We start from the raw sequence: 25,453 nt of genomic DNA on the forward strand, positions 1-25,453 counted from the left end.
GACACCAAGTCACAAAGAGAGTCCAAGATTCTCCAAAGCTTAGAGATTGTCCAAGGTTTAGCCAAAAAGGTTCATTTGTAAGGAGGAAATGGATATAAGGAGCATGAGGCTTTGGAAAATAAGTGCCGAGGTTATGCCAGTATCCAAGTAAGGTTTCGAGTCAGTGGTGAAGCTTCTGATGGATATGTACAATAAGTCAGTTTTTAAATGAAGAGGGTTGCTGCTCATCCTCATCTGGATGTTAGAAGAACAGTTTTTGGTGGCATAGGAATCAAGCAGTACTTGCAGATAAGAGAATCTGTGGTGAAACCAGGGATAGCTGTGCGATATGGGAAGAATTCTTTCGGTGTGGAGCCAGCTGTCTGTTGAAAGAGCATTGGAGTCCCTCCCAATACTTTTGCCTCTTTGCACTTTAACTTTTGCTGCTGTTTATTAATTTTATGTTCATTTCTGGGCCATTGTTGCTGGAAGATTATTTTTAGCATTAGAGACTCTGCTACGAGAAATTATTTCAAGGTGCAACTTATGTTTTATATTCTGAAATCAGTAAAATAACTTCTTTTTAGTCTTGGGTTCATATAATGTGTTTATTTTAACAAAAGAATTAATGTCATTTTTATATAAGTATGCTATTTTACTTTTTCCAAAGCGTTAGCAATTTTCTTGTATGCATCCCATTGGTAACTTGCTGGAACTAGTTTCCTTTTTCTTGTGTCAATACTGAAAATAATTACATTGTAAGCTACCATATTTAGTGCTCTTTATTGCATTAACTACTGAAGAAAAGGGTAGATTGAATTTAAAATGAATGTGTATTTAATTCGCAGGAAACAGCCAGTCTGTCCCCTTGTTAAGAACTTCCTGTCTAGTTGGCTGTGCAGTGATGCAGGATAATCCTGATTGTCTTGTACAGACTCAAGCCATCTCCTGCCTCCAGCAGTTGCACATGTTTGCACCCCGTTACGTCAATCTTTCCAGTCTTGTCCCCAGTCTGTGTGTAAGTAAGCCATGTTGATGTGCACTTGCATGTGAATTTAGGTGATTACAAGTTACAGTTTTTGAAAATGTGCGAACTCTAAGTCAACTTACTTTCATGATCGGAGCTTTCATGATTTATGTTTAAAGACCTTGTAAATAAAAAATAATGCACAAAATTAGTGTGACAAGTTTAATATATAGGGCCCCTGATAAAATTCTGTCATAAGCATTGGTATTTATTTCAACCTTAATGTGCTAATACTTTGTAAGCATATTAATAGTTAGTTTTGCATTTTACCATTGTGCACATGGGCAATCCAAGTAGGAAGTCTCATCTTTATGACAAGAATAGTCTATAATGCTGGTTGCATCACCATGATGATTATATTCAGAACAAAACTGAATATCCACCATTACCAGCAGCTGCAGAAATTTTGTTTAAATTGCAATCTAAATTCCCATGGCAAAGTATATTTCTTGCTTGACCACTGCTGTCAGGCCAAGGGAAACTAGTATACATAGACTATATGTTTTAACATAACAGCTGCATGATTGACACTTCATTTTTTTTATTTTAAAAGTACACTAGGTGTACATAATGATTCCATAACAACTGAATGAGCATAAGTGCAGTCCCTATTTCATTGGAATTTGTTGCACCCCTTAAAGCATTCACTACCTTGACAATTAGCAAAGTGAGCGATAACGTAGCAATAAAGTAGCTTGCATCAGTTGCTTGCTGAGACCACTCCAACCTCACAAACCAATGATCTCTTGTATATTGGAACATCAAGACATGTAGATTCACCTCGACCTTGCACATTAACCTAACTTGAAGGCGTATTGCCCTTCCTTCATTGGTACTGTGTTCCAATAGCATTGTGGAATTAACATTACCAGCAGTTCAAGAAGGAGGTTCATCACCAGTTTCTCTTGAGATGGGTGTTTATTTAATGTTCTGTAAAATGAATTTAAAGAAAACACTAGTTTGAGTTTAAATGGATTGAGTTTCAAGAATTACAAATAATTCTGAGCATAACTTCATTTACCTCTGCATAGATGTTCTTCATCATGATAATATGCAGTGTCTGCTCCAGTTCATGACATAATTTGTGAATTGGAGTTGAGAATGCTTTGTGCAGTGTTAATATATTGCTAGAGTTACAATGATTGGTATCACTGTTTCCATTCTTTTTGAACAAATGTCACATAACCGGAGTGTCATTGTGACTGGTATGTCATTTCTTTTGTGCAGGAAATCTTATTGGATAATTCTGTTTGGGTAGGTTGCCTCCCTCATTCCACCCACTCGCCATGTCCCTTCACCAATCCCACAAGTTGATTTGATGTGTTTGAATATTTGTTAATAATGTTTATTTTTTTGTAAGCTCTGCCTTTATTAATTAATCTAACAATAACTTGGCTGGCATGCGAACCCAATACAACTGCACTGTGTGACATAACCTCCTTACTGATTTGAAACCCTTGGCTCTTGCTATATTTGACTTCTCTAATGTACTTCCTTTTGACTAGTTATTTGCACCTGCAGACTGCAGAATGGTGGCAATAACCACTGCAGGTTAATGCTGCAAATGGTTTGGCTTTTTTATATTATTTGCTTGATTGTGCAAAAAGTTCCTCAAGAGCTTATATTTGTGATGATAAAGAGAATACGTTTTGATAGCTTTTTGCAAGTTTTCCTCACACTGTTATCATTGGTTTAGATACGCTCCTATGAAACTTAGACTGTTGCTTTTCATAGCTGGGCTTGCAGTGGGTAATACAGTAGTTAGGCAGGCTAGAAGTAATGGATGATAACGTACCTTCAATTACCTCTGTTAGCATTTGCCTCTTTGTGCTTGCTAGTTAACAGCATTTCTTTGTAAATGTAGGTAAGTACAGAGTTAAATTTGGATGTATAATTAGTTGTCAAAGTCTGATTTTAATCTGGCTGTTGTAAGACTTTACAACGTTATCACCAACAATCTCAAAATTACCTTGAATGTTGTTTTAAATGAAAGTTTTAATTTCTAGCATATCATTTGAACTACAAACCCCATTTCCAGAAAAGTTCCAAAATGCAATAAAAACAAAAATCTGTGATATGTTAATTCACGTGAACCTTTATTTAACTGACAAAAGTACAAAGAAAAGATTTTCAATAGTTTTACTGACCAACTTAATCGTATTTTGTAAATATACATAAATTTAGAATTTGATGGCTGCAACACACTCAACAAAAGTTGGGACAGAGGCATATTTACCATTGTGTTACATCACCTTTCCTTTTAATAACACTTTTTAATCGTTTTGGAACTGAGGATACTAATTGTAGTAGATTTGCAATTGGAAATTTTGTCCATTCTTGCTTGATATAAGACTTCAGCTGCTCAACAGTCTGCTGTCTCCGTTGTCTAATTCTCCTCTTCATGATGCGCCATACATTTTCAATAGGAGATAGATCTGGACTGGCAGCAGGCCAGTCAAGCACACGCACTCTGTGTCTACAAAGCCATGCTGTTGTAGCCCGTGCAGAATGTGGTCTGGCATTGTCCTGCTGAAATAAGCATGGACGTTCCGGGAAGAGACATCGCCTTGATGCCAACATATGTCTATCTAAAATCCTAATATACGCCTCAGAGTCAATGGTACCTTTACATACATGCAACTTACCTATGCCGTGGGCACTGATGCACCCCCATACCATCACAGATGCTGGCTTTTGCACCTTTCGCTGATAACAATCAGGATGGTCGTTTTCATCTTTGGCACGGAGAACTCGACGCCTGTTTTTTCCGAAAACTAGCTGAAATGTGGACTCATCTGACCACAGCACACGGTTCCACAGTCTTTCGGTCCATCTGAGATGAGCTCGGGCCCAGAGAACTCGCCGGGGTTTCTGCATAGAGTTGATGTATGGCTTCCCCCTTGCATAATACAGTTTCAAATTGCATTTCTGGATGCAGCGACGGACTGTGTTAAGTGACAATGGTTTATCGAAGTGCTCCCGAGCCCAGGTGGCTATAATTGTCATAGTAGCATGACAGTTTCTTAGGCAGTGCTGCCTGAGGGCTCGAAGATCACGCGCATTCAACAGTGGTTTCCGACCTTGCCCTTTACGCACTGAGATGACTCTGAATTCTCTGAATCTTTTCACAATATTATGTACTGTAGATGTTGAAAGACCTAAATTCTCTGCAATCTTGCGTTGGGAAATGTTCCTTTTGAACTGACTAACAATTCTCTCACGAACTTTGGCACAAAGGGGTGAGCCACAACCCATCCTTGCTTGCAAAGACTGAGCCTTTGTTGGACGATACTTTATACCCAGTCATGATACCTCACCTGCTACCAATTAGCCTGTTTAATGTGGAGTCTTACAAACCGGTGTTACTTGAATATTCTGTGCACTTTTCAATCTTATTTTAACTCTGTCCCAACTTTTGTTGAGTGTGTTGCAGCCATCAAATTCTAAATTTGTGTATATTTGCAAAATACAATTAAGTTGGTCAGTAAAACTATTGAAAATCTTTTCTTTGTACTTTTGTCAGTTAAATAAGGGTTCACGTGAATTAACATATCACATATTTTTGTTTTTATTGCATTTTGGAAAATATCCCAACTTTTCTGAAAATGGGGTTTGTACTTTCATGGCAATGCTCATTCACAATTAGTTGCAGGACTGAATTACTTGTGGATCACTCAGATGGTGGCATTTTGTGCATTCTCAGATAAATGAGAGTAATCTTTAACAATGATAAGTACAGTAATTGATTCAAACCTTGTAAAACCTTCCAGCACCATGCCATCTCCCAATGCAAACAGGCTCTCCACCTTGACACTTGTTTTCTTTTACCAGTTCTGATGACTGTCCATTGGCCTGAAACATAATTGTTTCTCAATTCATCTATGCTGCCTGACATGCTAACTATTTACATTTCCTGTTATTACTTTATTCAAATGGTTAGACTTAATTTTGTTTCTGCCAGGTTTCAGTGTGTTTTAGCCTAATTTTAGTGAACACAGGAAAGTGAAGTTGGCAACTATAGATGTGAGCAATTGAACACTGAGCATGGTGAAGTGGTGGTGTTCATCTCCACCAGGTATCTATTTATATTTGAGATTCTTCATCTTTGTCCTTGTTAGGTGAAAAATCCTGAGAAACTTCTGCCTTTTCTCTTGGCCAAGTTTTGCTCTGTTTCATCCAGTTGTTAATCCTTTAGCTTAATTTTGCAAATCAACTTCTACCAAATTTAAACTCTAAATCCCATATTATAGTTACAGAAGTCAAAAATGAAGGGTGTCCTTCCAGCTCATTCTCATACCTATTTGATGAGGAAGTGATTGGGAAAGATTAAATGTTATTCATTTTGTTTATTTAGGTTAGAGGATATCTTGGGGTGCTTTCATTTTCTGTCCTTAGCCACTCTTTAACAATGCTACAGAATTCAACAGTGTTATAGAGCAATTCGATTCACTAGAAATGGAGTTGTACTTTGGAACGTCTCACCAACTGATCCAGGGCTGCAGAATCAGAGTGAAGCAGTTAGCCACTGTCTGTTATTGAGGATAGACTCTCAGTTGTTTCCGGGATGCAGTTCCACAATTGTCTGGCATTTCTTTTTAAAACATCCTACTTTTTTTTTCAAATTCATACATACAGTACATGTACAGACATTTGTATGTTTGGGGTGAATATCCTCAAAAAAATAGAAGCATGATACATTGGTCCATGTTTTGAGCAAGTGGTAGAGTTTATAAAGCTCTTCAGCAACATAAAAGTGAGTGATTAAAGAAGCTTGCTGTCTGAATTGATGCTTATGGTTAGGTAGCATTAACGAGGTAGCAAAACACACAGAATGCTGGAGGAGCTCAGCAGGCCAGGCAGCATCTATGGAAAAGAGTAAATGGTCGATGTTTTGGGCTGAGACCCTTCATCAGGACTGGAAACAAAAATTGAAGTCAGAGCAAGAAGGTGGGGGAGGCAAGAAGAAGTGCAAGGTGGTTGGTGATAGGTGAAACTGGGAGAGGGAGTGGGAGAGAGGTGAAGTAAAGAACAGGGAAGTTGCTAGGTGAAAGAGATGAGGGCTGGAGAAGGGAGAATCTCATAGGAGAGGGTAGAAACCATGTAACAAGATAGGCTGAGTGAAAATGCATTAGGTTTTACATGCGCTTATAGTGCCTAATTTTAAACATGCACAACTCCATCTAACTCCTTTATTGAATGTGTACAAAGGACTCACCCAATAAATAAATTATCTGTGTTAATTTATCTCAGAATCTCTTCTGATAGCTGAAGAAAACTACTTTTAGAACTGCTTTGAAATTAGTAAATTTTCAAGTTGAATAATTTCAAGTTTAAGCTATGAAAGAGCCCTGCCTTACCTAGGATTTTTTTTTTGTGAATTTTAATCAAAATTATCAAGTTCAAGTCCAAATTTAATTGTCATTGTCATTCATCCATACATAAATACAGTCAACTGAAACAGTGTTACTCCAGGGCCATGGTGCAAAATACAGCGCCAGCAGTAGTATACAGCACAAGGCACATATAGCACATATAAGAGAGCAGTGAAGTACAGTCACCCAAAGGAAAGATGGTCCATGAATGTTGCAGCAGCAGAACACAGTGCAGCTTGTCTTCTGCTGAGTGATTACTGCAGGGGAGGGGGACTGCACCCTCCTTCATGCACCAACGCCTCGGTCAGTGTAACGGTCCACACCTAGCCCAGATCTTTCAGTTTCTCCACCAAAGAGCAACTTGCTGATGGAATAGACATGCAGTACTTTAAGTAAATGTCTAGCCTGGTTTTGTGATCATAAACAATTTGTTTAAGAAAGACAATACCACCTTTGGTTGATCATATGAAGCTGCTGCATCCGAGCACACCACCGTCTTACTGAAAATGGTATCATAGTGGTAAAACTTGTGTGTTAAGTTTAACACAGGAAAAATATTTTTTGTGTGTTTGAATAATGAATAAACTCAGCTTATTATTTTTAAGTGTGATAGATCCATTATCATAGACTTAGTTATTACTTGTGTGAATAGCAGGTTAAAGGTGGTTATATTTGTGATATTAATCATCATGAATCTGGAAAAATTGTTTAAGTTTTGTGCTGCATTTTATTTTTGAGTGAGAGGAGAGAAAATGCATTTATCTGTGCCCAAGTCGAACAGTTCATATCACAAAGGATCTTTTCTTTTTTTAGGTAAACCTTTGTAGTTCACACCTGTTGTTGAGACGGGCTGTGATTGCATGCCTACACCAGCTTACACAGAAGGAAGCTGCTGAAGTGCTTGAATATGCCATGACTCTTGCTAAGGAATCCAATAAAGGAAACTGTAAACTTGGTAAGATATCTGATTGGGGATCAGTACATGTTACACATTTAGAAGCACACATGACTAACTTTCAATTAATGTTTTATCATTTTAAGAAAATTGTATCAATCAAAATCTTTTGTGTAATGTACTTAACTTGGAGAGTCAGAGATAACAACATTGAGTGTTGAAACTGGTAAAGTTTGCATTCTGTTGAAAAAGCAAGATGATTGTTTTGAGTAGTTAACGTAAGAAATTGATAATAAGGCCAAGAATTTGAAATGTAAAGTATCATTGAGGTCATTATAGTATATCAGTCTTTTCTTCCATTTTACTTACTATCTAAATTTCTTCTGTGCTCTGGTACTTCAGTCATAGCACATGCTGTCTTGGTTGTGTTGAAAATTGTTTATTAGACAGCAACAGTTGTTTATAAAATTTGGCGAGGACTAGTCGTCAGGATTGATTCTAGTATTTTGTTCGGTTATCATGAAAATGAAATTCCATTTTATTGTTACATTAATGGTAAGAATCTGGTATGCCTTGTAAATGTTTTGATATTTTTGCAAGGCACGTACAAAAATAAGGTGCTAGCGAGGTCCACATTTTAACCTTGTAAAACTAAAATCTAAATTTATTTTCAGATGTTAATATCAGTCAAATTGGCCTGGAAGGAGCCCTCTTTAGTTTACTGGACAGAGAATCGGACCAACAACTTTGTCAAGATATTCGTGAAACTTTGAGTTGCATTCTATCATCCATGGCAGTTGAAAAGCTTAGTCATTGGTTAAAGTTATGCAAAGATGTTTTATCTGCCTCAGCTGGTAAGTTCAGTTTTTAAGTATGTGAAACTTCTGTTTACTATCAAAAATGGAACGTTTGGTTTATTTTACTTTGACTTCAAAGGTGTATTTTGTTTTCCCTTGTGCTCAGTTAATGTCACTGTGCATTAAAGCCAGAATGCCCAACCCAAGCTTGGCAGGGCAGAGCTGTGCCTGTAGGAATTGGTTAGGATGCATGTATTATTACCAAACACCTGGTTTCAGGCCAGACAAACTCGTTACTTTATCCACATCAGGATGATTTACTTAATATTTCCAGTATTTGTTCTGTGTTTAAATTTGTTATATTTTCAGTGATAGTCTTAACAAGTCTGGAGAAATGTAACTAAATATTTGGGCTTGCATCAAGTTTGTATTGGGCCTATCCAGCTGTTTGATTGTACACTTGAGAGGACCTCTCAATGCCTTTCCCATGCAGATTTGCTGCCAAATTGTTAAGATGATGTAGATAAAGCATGAGCAATCTTCCAAAGTTTGCTCTCCTGTGGGTAAAAATTTAATCAAGACTTCTAACTCTGGCATGTCTTAAATTTGAGAACTCCATGTGTAAGCCAGGTTTATGCACAACATTACAAATGACAACATGTAAAAATTGTGAATTTTATATTTTATTTGCTGAAATATTTATTTTCATTTGTTAATTCATGTTATTACCTCTCTTACAAACTTTCTAAATTCTAATCACCTCCACCCCAGATTTCACCACCACTGCTCCAGTAGACACTACTCAGGAAGACGAGGATGAAAGGGCTGATGATGAAACAATATTCACCTCCAATAAAGATGACCAATTACGACCAATGATTGCACCACGCTGGTCAACCAGGGTATTTGCAGCAGAATGTGTGTGCCGAATTATTATCCAGTATGAGAAGATAGATGCTGCTCATTTTGATATGACTTTGGCTCAGGAGAAAAAACTGAAGCACCCTCAAAGTAAGTGGCTCTGAGGGACCTGAAAGATTAAGCGTTTGTGGTGGTTGCAAAAGTTTACTCTGAGATGTTTTACCAGATTTTAGTATGAACTGGATGGCTTTCATCTGGAAATTATCTTATAAGGTATACACAGTTTTTATATTTTCCAGGTGATTTCTTGGTGATGCATCTCGCAGATTTAATTCGCATGGCTTTCATGGCTGCCACTGATCACAGTAATGCACTGCGTTTATCTGGTCTTGAGATGTTACTCGTCATCATCAGGATGTTTGCAAATATCCCTGAACCAGAGTTTCCTGGTCATGTAATCCTTGAACAATACCAAGCAAATGTAAGTGACAAAGATTTCAGTTTAAGTTGCTACTTTTGTGTCCCTGTATTATTTAACAGATAACAACATTTATTCTAAATGTAATCACTGATGAATTTGCCTGCAGCAGCATCTTGCAAAAAGCAACGGAGAATGAGGAATATGGGTTAAATATTCTTATGCTCCAGTTTGAGAACTGATTCTTCATCATTTCAGTAGCACTTGAAAGTATTTAAGTCCTTGAAAATTATACCATCTTGTAAAAGTTTATAATCAGCCAGCCATTCAATCTCATATTTTAGTATATTCTTCCAGCTCATGTCTGCTTTGTTCCTTTTCTGCTCTATTTAAGGAAAGCTCCTTGATCTCCCTTTCAATCTCCACCTGATTCAAATGTGATTTTGAGATTTTTTTAATATCCTGGAATAAAATAGCATGTTTGTGACAATACAAAGTCCTTAAGTTATTATTGGGACAAAAGTAGACACCACAGCTGATCAACAGCAACTTCTACCAGCACAAGTGCACATAAGATCTTGCAGGTTCTCACTGTTAAAGATTGGCTTCTTCCTGTAGTACAAAGTAGTCACTGGCATCTGACACACATGGGAGCAAAGCTGATGAGGAATGGGGGGCATATAGGGGGAAAGCAAACTTGAAGATAAAAATACTATGTTGTGATGACACGGTGTTCACTCAATAACAATAATAACGGTGTGGAGGTTGTTAGATACTTGGGTTATGACCAAACAAAAAAATGCTTGGAGTTGCTTAGAAATTTAGTCCAATGGTGTTTATTTGGTGCATCAAAAATCAAACTTACAAAAAACAGCAAAAATAGTGAAAAGAAAATTGCTAATAATTACAAAAATATATCCGTAATAGCTCTGTACTATTCTTGTCTAGTGTGAACTCCTGCCAACCCCTATCTCTCCTCAGCTGAGGGTGAAGAGCTCCTTCTTATTCAGCACTAGGACACACCATCTTTTAATTACCATCAAAATTAACTTAAGACGGCATATTAATTAGAATATGATGTACCCCACAGTATAGTTACAATCATATTACAAAATGTACAGAAGTATCTGCCTTAAGTACAGTATACAAACAATATACACATTTATACATCCACTTTACTAAAGAAATGGAACTCTTTGCTTGTATGGCGGGAGAGCTACCATAAAGCCAACCTGAGCGTATCATACGGGGGAAGACATTGAAGTGCCTACACTCAATACAATGACAGCAGAATGACAAGGCTGTGTGTGTGTGTATATGTATGTATATTTATATAAAAGGAGTGCCTTCACCAAGTGCTCTCCATCACAGAGGGAACTATCAAATTATTTCCTGTGTAGAAAAATGTTTTATTTTGGAGCAGAGGCATATCAGACACCATGATAGGATATTTGTACTAATTTTTATACAAAAAAGACAATTTTTACAAACTTAGAAAGAAAGCATGATTCTACCCCCATGTTTGCACCATATCAAAGGTTTTTGTGGTAGTCCGGAGATGAGACCATAATAACATCATGTGGCACTCATCCTTTGAATGTCATAGCTCTGTAGTAGTGATTTCTTTTTTACCCTTTTTTGAATAGTGAAGCAATATCATTTGTATGTTACTGAACTGTATCACTGCTTATGAGAAGGAAACATTATTAAACCATTCTGATTTGGTTTTCAGGTTGGAGCAGCACTGAGACCAGCTTTCTCCATTGACACCCCACCTGATGTTACTGCCAAGGCATGTCAAGTATGTGCCTCATTAATTTGTTCTAAGTACTCTTAAACTACTTCTCATTCTCTGTGCTATGGCTTGACTGTTTTCATCAGTTGAGATTTGTAATGGTGGTATCAAATGATCTTTCAACAATCTTAATATAGTGCTGGAGAAAACTTGATCTTAGTGCATCATGTAATCTTAACCACTGTTATGTACTGCATAATTTTCTTTTTGCTGTGATAAGCATTTCAACAGGGCATGAATTGTTGTTTCTATGAATTATTCATTTGTTTTTAAAAGGATTGCATCCAAATTTAATTTGAGATGTGTCTCGCAAAAGTTCAATTTTAAAACCTGCATATATTTAAACTTCTTCCAGATTTGTTCTGTGCTTTCTGATACTAAGCAGAATTTTCATTTGGCTGCATTGCACTTTGGATTAGAACACTACAAGACCATAAGATATAGGAGCAGAAGTAGGCTATTCAGCCCATTGAGTCTGCTCAGCCAATCAATCATTGACTGATCCAATTCTTCCAGTCATCCCCACTCCCCTGCCTTCTCCCCATACCCTTTGATGCCCTTGCTAATCAAGAACCTATCTATCTCTGCCTTAGATGCACCTAATGACTTGGCCTCCACAGGCACCCGTGGCAACAAATTCAACAGTTTTACCACCCTCTGACTAAAGTAATTACTCTACATCTCTGTTCTAAATAGATGTCCTTCAATCCTGAAGTCATGCCCTCTTGTCCTGGACTCCCCTACCATGGGAAATAACTTTGCCATATCTAATCTGTTCAGGCCTTTTAACATTCAGAATGTTTCTATGAGATCTCCACCTCATTCTCCTGAACTCCAGGGAATACACTCCAAGAGCTGCTAGACGTTCCTCATACGGTAACCCTGTGATTCCTGGAATCATTCTTGTGAATCTTCTCTGAACCCTCTCCAATGTCAGTATATCCTTTCTAAAATAAGGAGCCCAAAACTGCACACGATTCTCCAAGTGTGGTCTCCTGACTACTTTATAGAGCCTCAACATTACATCTCTGCTGTTATATTCTATATCTCTAGAAGTGAATGCCAACATTGCATTTGCCTTCTTCACCATCAACTTAACCTGGACTCACCAACTTTTGGGGTATCCTGCACAAGGACTCCCTAGTCCCTTTGCATCTCTGCATTTTGAATTCTCTCCCCATCTAAATAATAGTCTGCCTGTTTATTTCTTCCACCAGAGTGCATGACCATGCACTTCCCAGCATTGTATTTCATTTGCCACTTCTTTGTCCATTCCCCTAAACTATCTAAGTCTCTCTGTTTCCTCAACACAACCCGCTCCTCCACTTATCTTTGTATCATTGGCAAATTTAGCTGCAAATCCATTAATCCCATAGTCCAAATCATTGACTTACATTGTAAAAAGCAGCGGTCCCAACACCGACCCCTCTGGAAATCCACTGATAACCGGCAGCCAGCCAGAATAGGATCCCTTTATTCCCACTTTCTGTTTTCTGCTGATTAGCCAATGCTCCACTCAAGCTTGTAACTCCCCTGTAATTCCATGGGCTCTTATCTTGCTAAGCAGTCTCATGTGCAGCACCTTGTCAAAGGCTTTCAAAAAATCCAAGTACACACACATCTGCTGCATCTCCTTTGTCTACCCTTCTTGTAATTTCCTCAAAAAATTTCAGTAGGTTAGTCAGGCAGGATTTTCCTTTCAGGAAACCATGCTGGCTTTGGCCTATCTCGTCATGTGTTAGGGAGTCCTTGTGCAGGATACCCTAAAAGTTGGTGAGTCCAGGTTGAGTTGGTGGTGAAGAAGGCAAATGCAATGTTGGCATTCGTTCCTAACAATCGATTCCAACAACTTCCCAACCACCGATGTCAGGCTAACGGATCTATAGTTTCCTTTCTGCTGCCTCCCACCCTTCTTAAATAGTAGAGTACCATTTGCAATTTTCCAGTCATCCGGTACAATGCCAGAATCTATGGATTCTTGAAAGATCATTGTTAAAGCCTCTGTGATCTCCCCAGCTGCTTCCTTCCGAACCCAAGGGTGCACTCTGTCAGGTCCAGGAAATGTATCCACCCTCAGACCATTAAGCTTCCTGAGCATCCTCTAGGTCATAATTTTCACTGCACATAGTTCACTTCCCTGACACTCTTGAATGTCTGGTATACTGCAGATGTCTTCCACTGTGAAGACTAATGCAAAATACGCATTCAATTCCTCTGCCATCTTTGCATCTCTCATTACAATATCTCCAGCATCATTTTGCATTGGTCCTATATCTACCCTTGACTGTATTTTACCTCTTATATACTTAAAAAAGCTTTTAGTATCTTCTTTAATATGAGTCACCAGCTTCCTTTCACATTTCATCTTTTCCTTTTAATGACCTTCTTAGTTTCCTTCTGCAAGTTCTTAAAAGCTTCCGAATCCTCTGTTTTCCCACTAGCTTTGGCTTCCTTGTATGCTCTGTCTTTTGCTTTTACTTTGGCTCTGAGTTCACTTTTCAGCCACGGTAGCGTCCTCCTTCCATTCAAAAATGTCTTCTTATTTGGAATATATCTGTCTTGCATTTCCTTCATTTTTCGCAGAAACTCCAGCCATTACTACTCTGCTGTCCTTCCTGCTATGTCTCTTTCCAGTCAACTTGGCCAGTTCCCCTCTCGTGTCATTGTAATTTCCTTTATTCCACTAAAATTCCGACACTTTGGAATTTAGTTCCTCCTTCTCAAATTTCAAAGTGAACTCCATCATATTGTGAACACTGTTCCCTAAGAGTTCTTTAACCTTATCTCTTATCACCTCTGGATCATTGCACAACACCCAATCCAGCACAGCCAATCCCCTAGTGGGCTCAACAATAAGCTGTTCTAAAATGCCATCCCCTAAGCATTCTACAAATTCTCTCTCTTGAAGTCCAGTACTGGCCTAGTTTTCCCAATCCACTGTCATGTTAAAATCCCTAACAATTATCGTGACATTGCCCTTCTGACACGCCTTTTCTATCTCCTGCTGTAATTTGTAATCCACATCCCGGCTGCTGTTTGGAGGCCTGTATACAACTGCCATTAGGGTCCTTTTACCCTTGTCATTTCTTAACTCAATCCACAGCTTCCGATCCTATGTCATCCCTTTCTAATGATTTAATATTATTTCTTGTACACAGGGCCACACCACCCCCTCTGCCTACTAACCTATCTTTCCAATACACCATATATTCCAGTGGCAGCCATCCTTTAGCCAAGTTTTAGAATATCATGCTTGACAATCTGTAGCTGAATTTCAAGAGCATCCATTTTATTTTTTATGCTGTGTACATTCAAATATACCATTTTCAGTCCAGTATTTGTTGCTTTCTGTTTTAATTGCACCATGCTTCTATTGCCCTGTAACTGATCCCACTGGCTGTGATTATGCCTCATCTTCTGCCTGTTCTTTCTATCATCTCTTCTGCACGCTATCTTTATTTCTGTTTTCCCCTTCCTCAGCTGGTTCCCACCACCCCCCACCCCCCGCAAATTAATTTAAACCCTCCCGAACAGCTCTATTGAACCTGCCTTCTAGGATATTGGACCCCTTTGGGTTCATGTGTAACCCATCCTTTCTGTACAGGTCGTACCTCCCCCAGAAGAGGCACCATTGATCCAGGAACCCAAACCCCTGTCCCCTACACCAGTCTCTCAGCCATGCATTAATATGCCTGATAATGCTCTTCTTGCGCTCGTTAGCATGTGGCACAGGCAACAATCCTGAGATTACTACCCTGGAGGTCCTGCTTTTCAGCTTCCTACCCAACTCCCTGAATTCTCCCTTCAGGACCTCCTCCCTTTTTCTACCTATGTCATTGGTACCAACGTGTACCAAGACTTCTGGTTGTTCACCCTCTCCCTTCAGAATACGCTGCACCTGATCCGAGACAGGCACCTGGGAGGCAACACACCATGCAGGTATCTCTATCATGCTGACAGAACCTCCTGCCTGTTCCCCTCCCTATGTAATCCCCTATGTCTACTGCATTCCTCATCCTCTTCTCTCCCTTCTGCACCACGGAACCAGGCTCAGTGCCAGAGACCCGACAGCTGTGGTCGTTCTCTGCCAGGTCACCCTACTCAACAGCATCCAAAATGAGATAACATTTACTGAGGGGGGATGTCTACAGGGCTGCTCTCTACTATCTCAGCTCTTCCCATCCTTTCCCTGACAGTCACACACTTATCTGACTCCTGCAGCCTCAGGGTGACTAACTCCTTGTAGCTCCTATCTATCTCTTGCTCACTTTCCCTCTTAGGCTGTAGGTCATCAAGCAGTAGCTCCAGAACACTGCTGAATTGCTGACCTTAGAGCCTTACTGTTTAATGCCTCAATGCAGATAAATTGAGCATAGTCCCAACAAAACACATGCTATATTACCTAGAGAAATAATTATTATCTAGTCAAGAGTTCTGGGAGGCCTCCATCAGTCAGAGTCGACCATGGATGTTGGGTCTTAGTTGACTAGATACGCAAGCTTGAGCAGTACAAAATGGAGAGTGAGTTGTTGCCCATGTAGCAAGCACCCCCTCTCCATGCATCTGATCAACCCAGAGGAACGTCAGAGAGTATTATAGTTTGGCGCCAGCAGTGTTGCAGGAGTTGCCACTCAGCATGAACTCAACATAAGACTGTCTTAGGGACTCCAGCTCCAGATTTTTCTCTTGGGATTTACTCCTGGTACCTTCCCCATGAGTGGGTATAACTGCAAGGTAGTGGAGGTTTGAGATCAGAGTTTTCCTTCCTAGATGATCCATCAGCCACGGCCAACTAGACCCTTATCGAAATCCATCCGAAACATATTTATTCACATGCAAAGAGGAAAAAAAATAAAAATAATGTTGGACTGAGCACATTAACATGCTTTATTTGATGACTTGATTGGTAGAAAATATGGTCCTGAGAACTGAATAAAAGCTGAGTGATAATCTCTTGTTTTTGATCATCGTAATGGTTTTTAACTACAACTTTGTCTAACTGACATGCAGAGCCTCAGTTCTTCAGTACTTTATAGGAATTCTTTTCTGTTGTACCTGTAAATGTAAGATGTTTTGAATTAAGTTGCGGTCTGATCTTCTTTTCTGTTAAGTAAACTTCTAAACCCATGATTGACTGACAACTCAGCATTCAATGTATATTCTAAATGCATTTGAAGGAATCAGGCGGTTTGTTTGAACTGAAGACTTCTCTTCAATTCTCCATTAGGTTTGCAGTGCCTGGGTTGGAAGTGGAGTTGTGAGTGATTTAAATGATCTTCGAAGAGTTCATCAGCTACTGGCAACATCCTTGACCAAAGTGCAAGCTGGGAAAGAAACACAGAATCAGCTGTACAATGAAAGTACCTCAACTATGGAGAATGTAGCTGTTCTGAAAGCATGGGCGGAAGTATGTGGGACTTGTTACAATTTCAAATAAGCACTTGAATTTAGCCTGAGAATCTATTAATTATGTTTGTTACCAAAAATTGTAGATAATAGCCCCCATTTACTGGTCAGGATGAGCCACCAAAACTCTGAATACCCTGGTGGGAACCAATTCTAAAAGCCATTTTAAACCTTCCTGATTGAGGTTCTTCTGGTGTCAGTTCCATCACATAAGGAAAATAAAGGAGTGGAAAGGGAAGGAAGTTGAGTGGGGTGTGTGGGCAGGCTGCAAAACAAATCCAGTCATAAAATTAGTGGAAATTCACTTTGCTATCTTGTGAAAGTTACACTTTGCTTAGTTGATCTGAATCATCCAAAACAACGTGTTTGAATGTCTCTAAGATTAGAAGCATTGAAGAACATTTTAAAAATCTATTTCAAAAAGTAATGAATCTGAAATTCTTTAACATTTAAAACATAATTAATGTTTCATTAAATTGTAAATCTGCAACTCTGTGGTGTCCTGTCTTTAAATGTTATTAAAATTGATTAATTTGTGTTTGGTGTTAGTCTCAAGTTGGTGATCAATTTTTTAAAACACTTAACTACCCCAATTATGATATTATTTTCCATGGTGTGGAAATCCTTGTGCAATACAATACATTTTTAGACCCCGGCCCAAAAAAAAAGAGATATTACCAAATGTGTTCTGTTCTGGTTGCAATCTTGAAACTGACACCAAGAAGATGGGGTACACTTGGGGACAACTTGAAAGACTGGCCCAGGACAGGACTCTGGTGAGCTGCTGTCCAATAGGGGTGATAGGCTTACCTAACTAACTGGAGGAGGGGTGTCCTGCTGTGGTTGGTTATTGTTGCATGTGGTTAATACTGCCTATTTGATGTAAATTTCCATTACAAAGACAGATGAACTTCGTTTAAATGTATTAAAAGAAAGCTAATACTTAAGCAGTGGTTTAAACTAATGAAATTTGTGCAATTTGATTTCCACAAGTGGTGCTTCAGTTGTTAACGTGTTTTTAAAGATGGAGATCAAATAGGGGATCTTTAATTTTGTTACCCATAAGCTTTGGAAGATAGATAAAATGATGGAATTGACAAGGAAGTGAAAAGACATCATTTCAGTGTCATGGTGTTATACTGATTTGGGTAGTGGTGTAGAAATCGCTTAGGAATTGGGCAGATATTTTCAGTGAACCATTATTTAGTTGGGAATGAATCATCAGTTTTGCATAATGAGTTGCTATAAATAATAAAGGTAGATTATAAAGTAATGTAAGTCATAGTAAAATGACACTGGAATCATGACTTTGTATTGATTACTTTTGGAGATGTTCAGGAGTTGGATATAATTTTGTTTGGACATTATGAACAATCATAAAGATGGATGATGAACCCTATCATAGTACTGTTGAGAATGAAGTTATAATAGGCAAATATACTTTGAGGCCATTTTGCATCTGAAAGTAATTATCTTCAGAACAATGTAAATATTGTTGAAATCGCATTTTTGATTAGTGTATTGGTGTGATATAGGGTGAATCGACTACACATAAGATTAGTGGAAAAGATTTTGTGCTAAATATATATGCCAAGGAATAGACTTGAATGGAAATTGGTATCCAAAGGGAGAATGATGAATTCAATAGAAGCAAATATTGGTGGGGAAGAATCTCAGTGGGAAAGGAATTGACTTCAATTGGACAGATCTATAGAGATCTAAACCAAAGAATGAATTGTTTCAAGTTATATTAATTAACCTATAGTGTGGAAAGAGTAGTGAGTGATAATATATCAGACCTATTTATTATGTTTGGCTGTAGTTCCATACCAGGATCTCTTTTTAAGGCAGTGATTCATGTCATTTGTTATGGTCAGAAACAGTGGCATTATTTTTGAAATTTTGTTCTGTTAAAGATTGAAAAGCAAACAATTTAGCCTTGAATATCTTTGAACTGAGCATTCTAAAAGTAGTTTATTCTGTAATGAAACATCTGAGACTTAGAGCATTTTAACTACATTTTCAAGAAGATTTATTTCCCATCAAACCTATTTCTGTTGGTCTACTTAGTATTCATATATTTCTTCCCAGGTTTACATTGTCACAGTTGAAAGGCAAAAAATGTGTGCACCAAGACAAAAGCAATTCCTAAAGATTGAAAGCTCTGCAGCTGATGACTCCCGGGATGCAGTTTCTACTGGGGATGGTCTTCTTGGTTTGGTGCAGGCAGAATTGGGAACACTGAGTAAACTTTGGCTGGCTGTACTGCATGATTATGCCCTTCTCACCTTGTCTCCAGAATACACCATTCAGCTTCCAGCTGGAGGTAAAAATGTTGATATTCATAATTTTTGCTTATTGTATAAATTCAGTTGATAATGTCCCTGAAGAAAAACCGCTTTGAATTAGAATTTAATGATTCAAATCACAATTTTAATCAAGACTCTCCTGATTTGGTTTTTAAACTATTAACTGTTTGTGTAACATGGAGTTACTGTTTTAGTAGATAGGGTTTCAGTCATTCAATTTATTAGTGGAATTGTCATAAGTATTCCAACAAAATGTTGAAAAACTTTAAAACAGATTTTTCATTTGATTTTTTTTATTTGAGGTTTTGCTGTTTTTAAGATGGAATATTATGAACAATTCAGTGTCTTTAATACAAAGCTGGTCTTGTGAGAGTTGTGTTGTTTTTCTTCACCATACCAAGCTAAAATTAATAAGGGTTTTGCGAGATATGCTAATGTTATTTTGATACTGACTGCAAAAAAAAATTGCGAGAAAGCACTTGACAGAAGTGCATGTCCTTTTCTCAGTGCTTTGTTGAACCACCTGGCAATTTAATTATGAAGAGTAAAGTGAGCCAGGTGCAGCTGAAATGCCTTGTCTTGCTATTGTAAAACGCCAGAAACTGATGCGTTGGTGAAATACTTCTGTAACACCTCTTTATTTTTACTTTATCTGTACTAATCTTATTTTAAATATTTACAATTACGTTATTTAAGAATTATTCAGTTCTTTGCTATGTCCTTTAGCCACAATTTAAACTTACTTTGACTTGCCCTTGCAGTTGATTACCTTATCAAATCTTCTTGTCACCTAAAAGTACTGTCAGTTAATCTTTGGTGTCGGTATCAGTCTTTTGAAAGATGCATTCTACCTAACTGTAAGTGCAAGCTGGTGAAATCCAATCCTGATCCAAAGATTCCCAATGTCGTCCTGAGACATGAATTACAACTCACTTTGCTGTGATTGCTTCAGAAGCATTCAGGCAATCTAATATTTCTATTTTCATCAAGTCATAAGATCTGCTTACAGTTGCTGAAATCGTATCTCAGAACCTTCCTCGAGCTCTCAATATCACAGACGTGTTCCCTCTATTGCAGCAGGGAGCTTTAGTATTTTTAAATTTTAGCCCAGTGGACAAATGTTCTGTACTAAGATATAAAATCCAAAGAACTTCTTCTGATTCTTTTATTTACTAGGTTTGTTAATCAGAGTTGACTCGAGCACCCTGAATTGGGTTTGTCTGCCTTAATTCTATTTACTTATTCCTATACAGAAGACTTTTGGAAAATCCTTCTCTGTTAAGAGTAGGAATCATGATTGACATTAAATAGAAGCCAACACTGTTATGGTTTGCCAGAACAAGAGTAGTGGAGGTTTCAGAAAGTTTCCAAAAGAAGGGAGGGCATTCAATATGCTTATAGAAATTTTAAGAGTCCATTGTTATTTACCCCCTATCTTGAAGAGGAGGTAAACAGAAGCACATGGAGTTTTCCAATAGATATGTGATGAAGCTTACTGTGAGTGCACGGCACTGCCTCAATTTCCTTGGACGTTTGGGAAGATTCGGCATGACATCTAAAACTTTGACCAACTTCTGTAGATGTGTGGTGGAGAGCTTATTGACTGGTTGCATCTGATATGGAAATACCAATGTTCATGAACCAGTGGGGATAACTCCATTTGCTCCATCATTGAACTGTTCCCACAACCTACAGATTCACTTTCAAGAGCTTTTCATCTCATGTCGTCGATATTTATTGTTTATTTGTTACGAGCACAAGAGAGTCTGCAGATGCTGGAAATCCAAAGCAGCACACACAGAATGCTGGAGGAACTCAGGAGGTCAGGCAGCGTCTGTGGAAATGAGTAGATAGCCGATGTTTCAGACCGAGTCCCTTCATCAGGACTGGAAAGGAAGGGGGAAGGTGGGGGAGGGGAGTGGAAAGAGGCTAGCTGGATGGTGATAGGTGATGCCAGGTGAGTGGGAAACGTCAAGGGCAAGAGAAGAAAGAATCCAATAGGAGAGTGGACAATAGGAGAAAGGGAAGGAAAAGGGAATCTGGGGGTAGTATTAGGCAGGTGAGAAGAAGTAAAAGATCAGAGTGGGGAAAAGAGGAAGGGATGGGGAGGGTGAGGGGAAGTATGTTCACCAGAAGGAGAAATCGATATTCATGCCATCAGACTGGAGAGTACCCAGACGGAATATAAATTGTTGCTTCTCCACCCTGAGGGTGCCCTCATCTTGGCACAAGAGGAAGCTGTGAATGGACACATCAGAATTAAAATTTTTGGCCACCGGGAAGTTGCACTTGTGGTGGACGGTGCAGGAATATTCTCCACCCCCCCCCCCCCCCCCACTTTGCTCCCCACTCGGACCTTTCACTTCTCACCTGCCTATTACTTCTTCCCTTTCTCCTATTGTCCACTCTCCTCTCCTGTTGGATTCTTCCTTCTCCTGCTTTTGACCTTTCCCACCCACCTGGCTTCATCTATCACCATTGAGCTAGCCCCTTTCCCCTTCCCCCTCCCCCCAACTTTTTACTGAGGCATCTTCCCCCTTCCTTTCCAGTCCTGAAGAGGGGATTCGGCCTGAAACAATGGCTGTTTATTCATTTCCATAGATGCCACCTGACCTGCTGAGTTCCTCCAACATTCTGTGTGTGTTGCTTGCTTGTTTATTTATTTATTTTCTTTTGTATTTGCGCATTGTTGGTTTTTTTTGCACTTTGGTTATTTGTCCACCCTGTTGGGTGCGGTTTCTCATTGATTCTATTGTGGTTCTTGGATTTACTGAGTGTGCCTGAATCATAGTGGTTAATGATGATGTGTATGTACTTTGATAATAAACTGACTTTGAACATTTTGGTCAATCCAATGTGAAGAAAATTAACCATTTGTATCAGAACACAAGTCACATTTTTCTGGAATGATGAGTATTAGTTGTATTTAACTGCAATGTAAGTGTTCTCTGTCATTTAAGCTTTATCTCAGTATGATTGGCTTACTTGAAAGTAGTTTGATAAAGAAGTTGGGAATAAAGAGAAAAAAACAAAGACAGATATGATAGCAACTAAGATCCACTAAACTGAAAAGTGAAATTCAGAACTAGCTCTGGGAATTTATTTTGTTCATTTACTGGTTGCATCAGTGTTTAATTGTTTAATTTTCGGTCTGGCTTGTGCAGTGTTACTGAAGCCGAAGCTCAATGAACTTCTGTCTCACTCAATACAGTAATCCGTCTAGTCTGATAGTGGTGCTTTGTGTTGAACAGAATGATTGAATCATCACAAAAGTTAAATTTTATATTTAGGAGCACTAATTCTGTTAAGTTATGAAATTCTTGTCTGAATAATGAATTGGAATTTATCTAATCAGATATCGCTTCTATTCATTTTCCACTTAACCTACTAATGCTGAGAATCTCTCATCAAAATATTAACCAAACATTAATTTATTCCATCTTCTATGACTAGGTGGTGCCTTCTATACCTCAGAAACCATTGAGAGTGCAAGGCCTCATTACTGTAATTCATGGGCTCCTATCCTTCATGCCACAGCATTGTGGCTGAATAGCACAGACTTCGTACTGATTGACCCAGATGAAGGCTCTGCTTCTCTGTCTAGACCTGTAACTCCAACAATGTTGGGTAATGAATCCAACTTGACAAGTGCAGTGAAGTCTCCAGAAGATGTAAACACTGATAGATTCCATCTAATTTTAGGTGAGTAAAGCAGCTACTTTTCTTACTAGAGATACTTCTCTTTCTTAATAGACTTCTACGTATAAAATATGCATGTACATATTTTGAGGAGAAAAAAGCTCCATTGCAAATAAATTTCATTCATGGAACTCCAGCGCATAGAATTTTGGTAAGTATGTTACTTAAATACTGGATTATATTACAGCAGATAAGTTGCCATTTCCAGTCCATTGATATAGTCCATCCATACTAGACAGGTATATAGAGGAATTTAAGGTGGGGGGGGGTTATATGGGAGGCAGGGCTTGAGGGTCGGCACAACATTGTGGGCCGAAGGGCCTGTAATGTGCTGCACTATTCTATGTTCTATGTTCTTGATGTTTGAGAAGCTTTTAGGCAAAATTTCCACAAAACAATATGGAAAAAATCCAGTAAAAATGCAACATTTAATGGTTGTTTAGGGGTTTGTGTATTTAGATATCTATGACATAGTATGCTTTCTTGCTTTAAAATTGTTATACCAGAGGTAAAAGAAAATTGGTCAAAGGGAATCAAGGAGAAATTGGGATGGTATCTATGAGATGGGTTCAGGGAAGAATAAATACTCTTTTAGAGTGAGGATAGAAGTAAAAAGGTGGGAATCAAAAACTACAAGGAGGAGGCCACAGAGTAATTCATAAATAAAACACAGATGGAAAATTTTCGGAAGATGTTTTACTCAGGTGGTTGATGGTTGGGTTCAGTTGCTCTCCAGTGTTGGCAATTTACTTGCAAACATTTCGTCACCATGTGAGGAGGCATCGTCAGTGTGCCCTTGAATGTGGTGTGTGCTCTGAATGCTTGGCCTTTATATACTTTTCAGTCAATTGATTGGACATCATTTTGGAAACTCAATTGTGGAGTGGGGAGGAAATCTTGTTGCTGATTGGCTGTGTGGTGAACTTTATGCATTGTAATTTGTAGTTTTGCCCACAACAGCTCATAAATAGGATGGAGGTCTGTGTGTTTGTTTACAGGATTGTTCACAGAGCATGCTTATGGGAATTCTCTTGCATGCCAAACTATGGCTTTCACTGATGATCGGTAAAATTTGTGCCCCCCTCAATCTTCAAGGGTGGAAACTAGGGAGAGTTGGTCATGATGCTTTACATTCAGTTGATGTTCATGGATCCTTGTTGGTAGCTTTTTCCCAATTTTGCCAATGTAATATTTGCTGAAGTCCCTGCACTGAATTTTGTAGAACACATTGGTCTTGTCTAAAGCTTGATTGGTGACGAAATGTTTGAAAGTAAGTTGCCAAAATCGGAGAACAACTCAACCCAGCCATAAAGCACAGATTTCAGTTGGGAATATTGGAAATCATAAACCAACATTGATCATTGAGGAAGTTGGGGCATGGATGATTTTCAGAATGGAGGATATAAGATCAGCAAAATGTGCACTGAGTGGATGAGTCTTCATGGGGATGTACACTTAGGGAATATGTTAAGAATGGAGTATTGCAAGCAGCAGAGGGATCTTTTAGAAAAGAGATAAGAGATGTGTAGATCCAAGCTTGAGGGGGAGAAAACTAGCAAGGGAAGTGTAACATCTGAGGATCGAGGAAAATAATCAGAATCAGGTTTATTATCACCAATATGTGTTGTGAAATCTGTTAACTTAGCAGCAGCAGTACAATGCAGTTCATGATAATATAGAAAGTATGTTTATGTATATTAATTAGTTAAATTAAAATAAATAATGCAAAAATAGCACTGAGTGTGTGCCTTCAGGCTTCTGTACCTCTTTCCTGATGGTAGTAATGAGAAGAGGACATGGCAGATAGGGTTCCTTAATAATGGACTTCGGCTTTCTGAGACTCCACTCCTTGAAGATGTCTTGGATGCTATGGTGGCTTATACCCAAGATGGAGCTGACTAATTTTACCACTTTCCGTAGCTTCTTTCTGTCCTGTGCAGTAGCTTCCCCCGTACCACCCCTACTGCCATGCCCCCATACCAGATAGTGATGCAGCCTTCTAGAATGCTCCCCATGGTACATCTATAGAAGTTTTCGGTGACAAAACAAATCTCTTCAAACTTCTAATGAAATATAGCCACTGTCTTGCCTCTTTATAGCAACATTGATATCTTGGGACCAGGTTAAATCCTCAGAGATCTTGACACCTAGGATCTTAAAGCTGCTCACTCTCTCCACTTCTGATTCCTCTATGAGGATTGGTATGTGTTCCTTCATCTTGCCCTTCCTGAAGACCACAATCAACTCTTTCATCTTACTGACGTTGAGTGCCAGGTTGTTGCTGCAACATCACTCAACTAGCTGGCATATCTTGCTCCTGTACACCCTATCATCGCCATCTGAGATTGTACCAACAATGGTTGTATCATCAACAAATTTATAGATGGTACTTTGCCACACACTCATGGGTATAGAGGGACTAGAGTAGTGGGCTAAGCACACACCCCCTGAGGTGCACCAATCAGCCAGGAAAAGTTATCACCAATCTGGTTAGGAAGTCGAGGATCCAATTGCAGAGGGAGTTACAGAGGCCGAGGTTATGTAGCTTACCAAGCAGGACTGTGGGAATGATGTTGTTAAACACTGAGCTATAATCAACGAACAGCATCCTGACATGGGTGTTTGCATTGTCCAGCTGATCTAAGGCCATGTGAAGAGCCATTTAGATTGGTTCTGCCAAAGACCTATTGTGGCGATAGGCAGATTGAAGTGGATCCAGGTCCTTGCTGAGGCAGGAGAAACATGAGTTTTGTTTTTATCCTGGGGGGAAGAAGTCTATAACTCAAAGCTGCTATGTGTGTTGAGGCTGGGGGGGGAGGGGGGTGGAGGGGGGAGGTATGAGAGGAATCCATACAAAGTAAAGGGATGCCCAGTGAAAATTGACATGGTCAGTTT

The 25,453-nt window shown here is 38.8% G+C and overlaps 1 protein-coding gene across 8 annotated transcripts in view; it reads left to right on the forward strand.

Annotated features, from left to right (window-relative positions):
* heatr5a (HEAT repeat containing 5a) overlaps positions 1 to 25,453 on the forward strand; it is a 122,582-nt gene that overhangs the window by 78,568 nt on the left and 18,561 nt on the right. For 7 of the 8 annotated variants that reach the window (XR_012098258.1, XM_073040062.1, XM_073040057.1 and 4 more), the window contains 10 exons: positions 828 to 997; positions 2,234 to 2,260; positions 7,192 to 7,333; positions 7,948 to 8,127; positions 8,842 to 9,081; positions 9,231 to 9,412; positions 11,082 to 11,150; positions 16,372 to 16,551; positions 18,642 to 18,876; positions 22,313 to 22,561. Coding sequence is in view for 7 of the 8 variants with exons in the window: in XM_073040062.1 (XP_072896163.1) it covers positions 828 to 997; positions 2,234 to 2,260; positions 7,192 to 7,333; positions 7,948 to 8,127; positions 8,842 to 9,081; positions 9,231 to 9,412; positions 11,082 to 11,150; positions 16,372 to 16,551; positions 18,642 to 18,876; positions 22,313 to 22,561 (1,674 nt within the window). In the remaining variant the exon portion in view is untranslated. The remainder of the gene's footprint in view (positions 1 to 827; positions 998 to 2,233; positions 2,261 to 7,191; positions 7,334 to 7,947; positions 8,128 to 8,841; positions 9,082 to 9,230; positions 9,413 to 11,081; positions 11,151 to 16,371; positions 16,552 to 18,641; positions 18,877 to 22,312; positions 22,562 to 25,453) is intronic. The other variant, XM_073040061.1, reaches the window with a different exon arrangement.

Source organism: Hemitrygon akajei, chromosome 3, assembly GCF_048418815.1.
Source record: "Hemitrygon akajei chromosome 3, sHemAka1.3, whole genome shotgun sequence".
Classification (NCBI taxonomy): Eukaryota; Metazoa; Chordata; class Chondrichthyes; order Myliobatiformes; family Dasyatidae; genus Hemitrygon; species Hemitrygon akajei.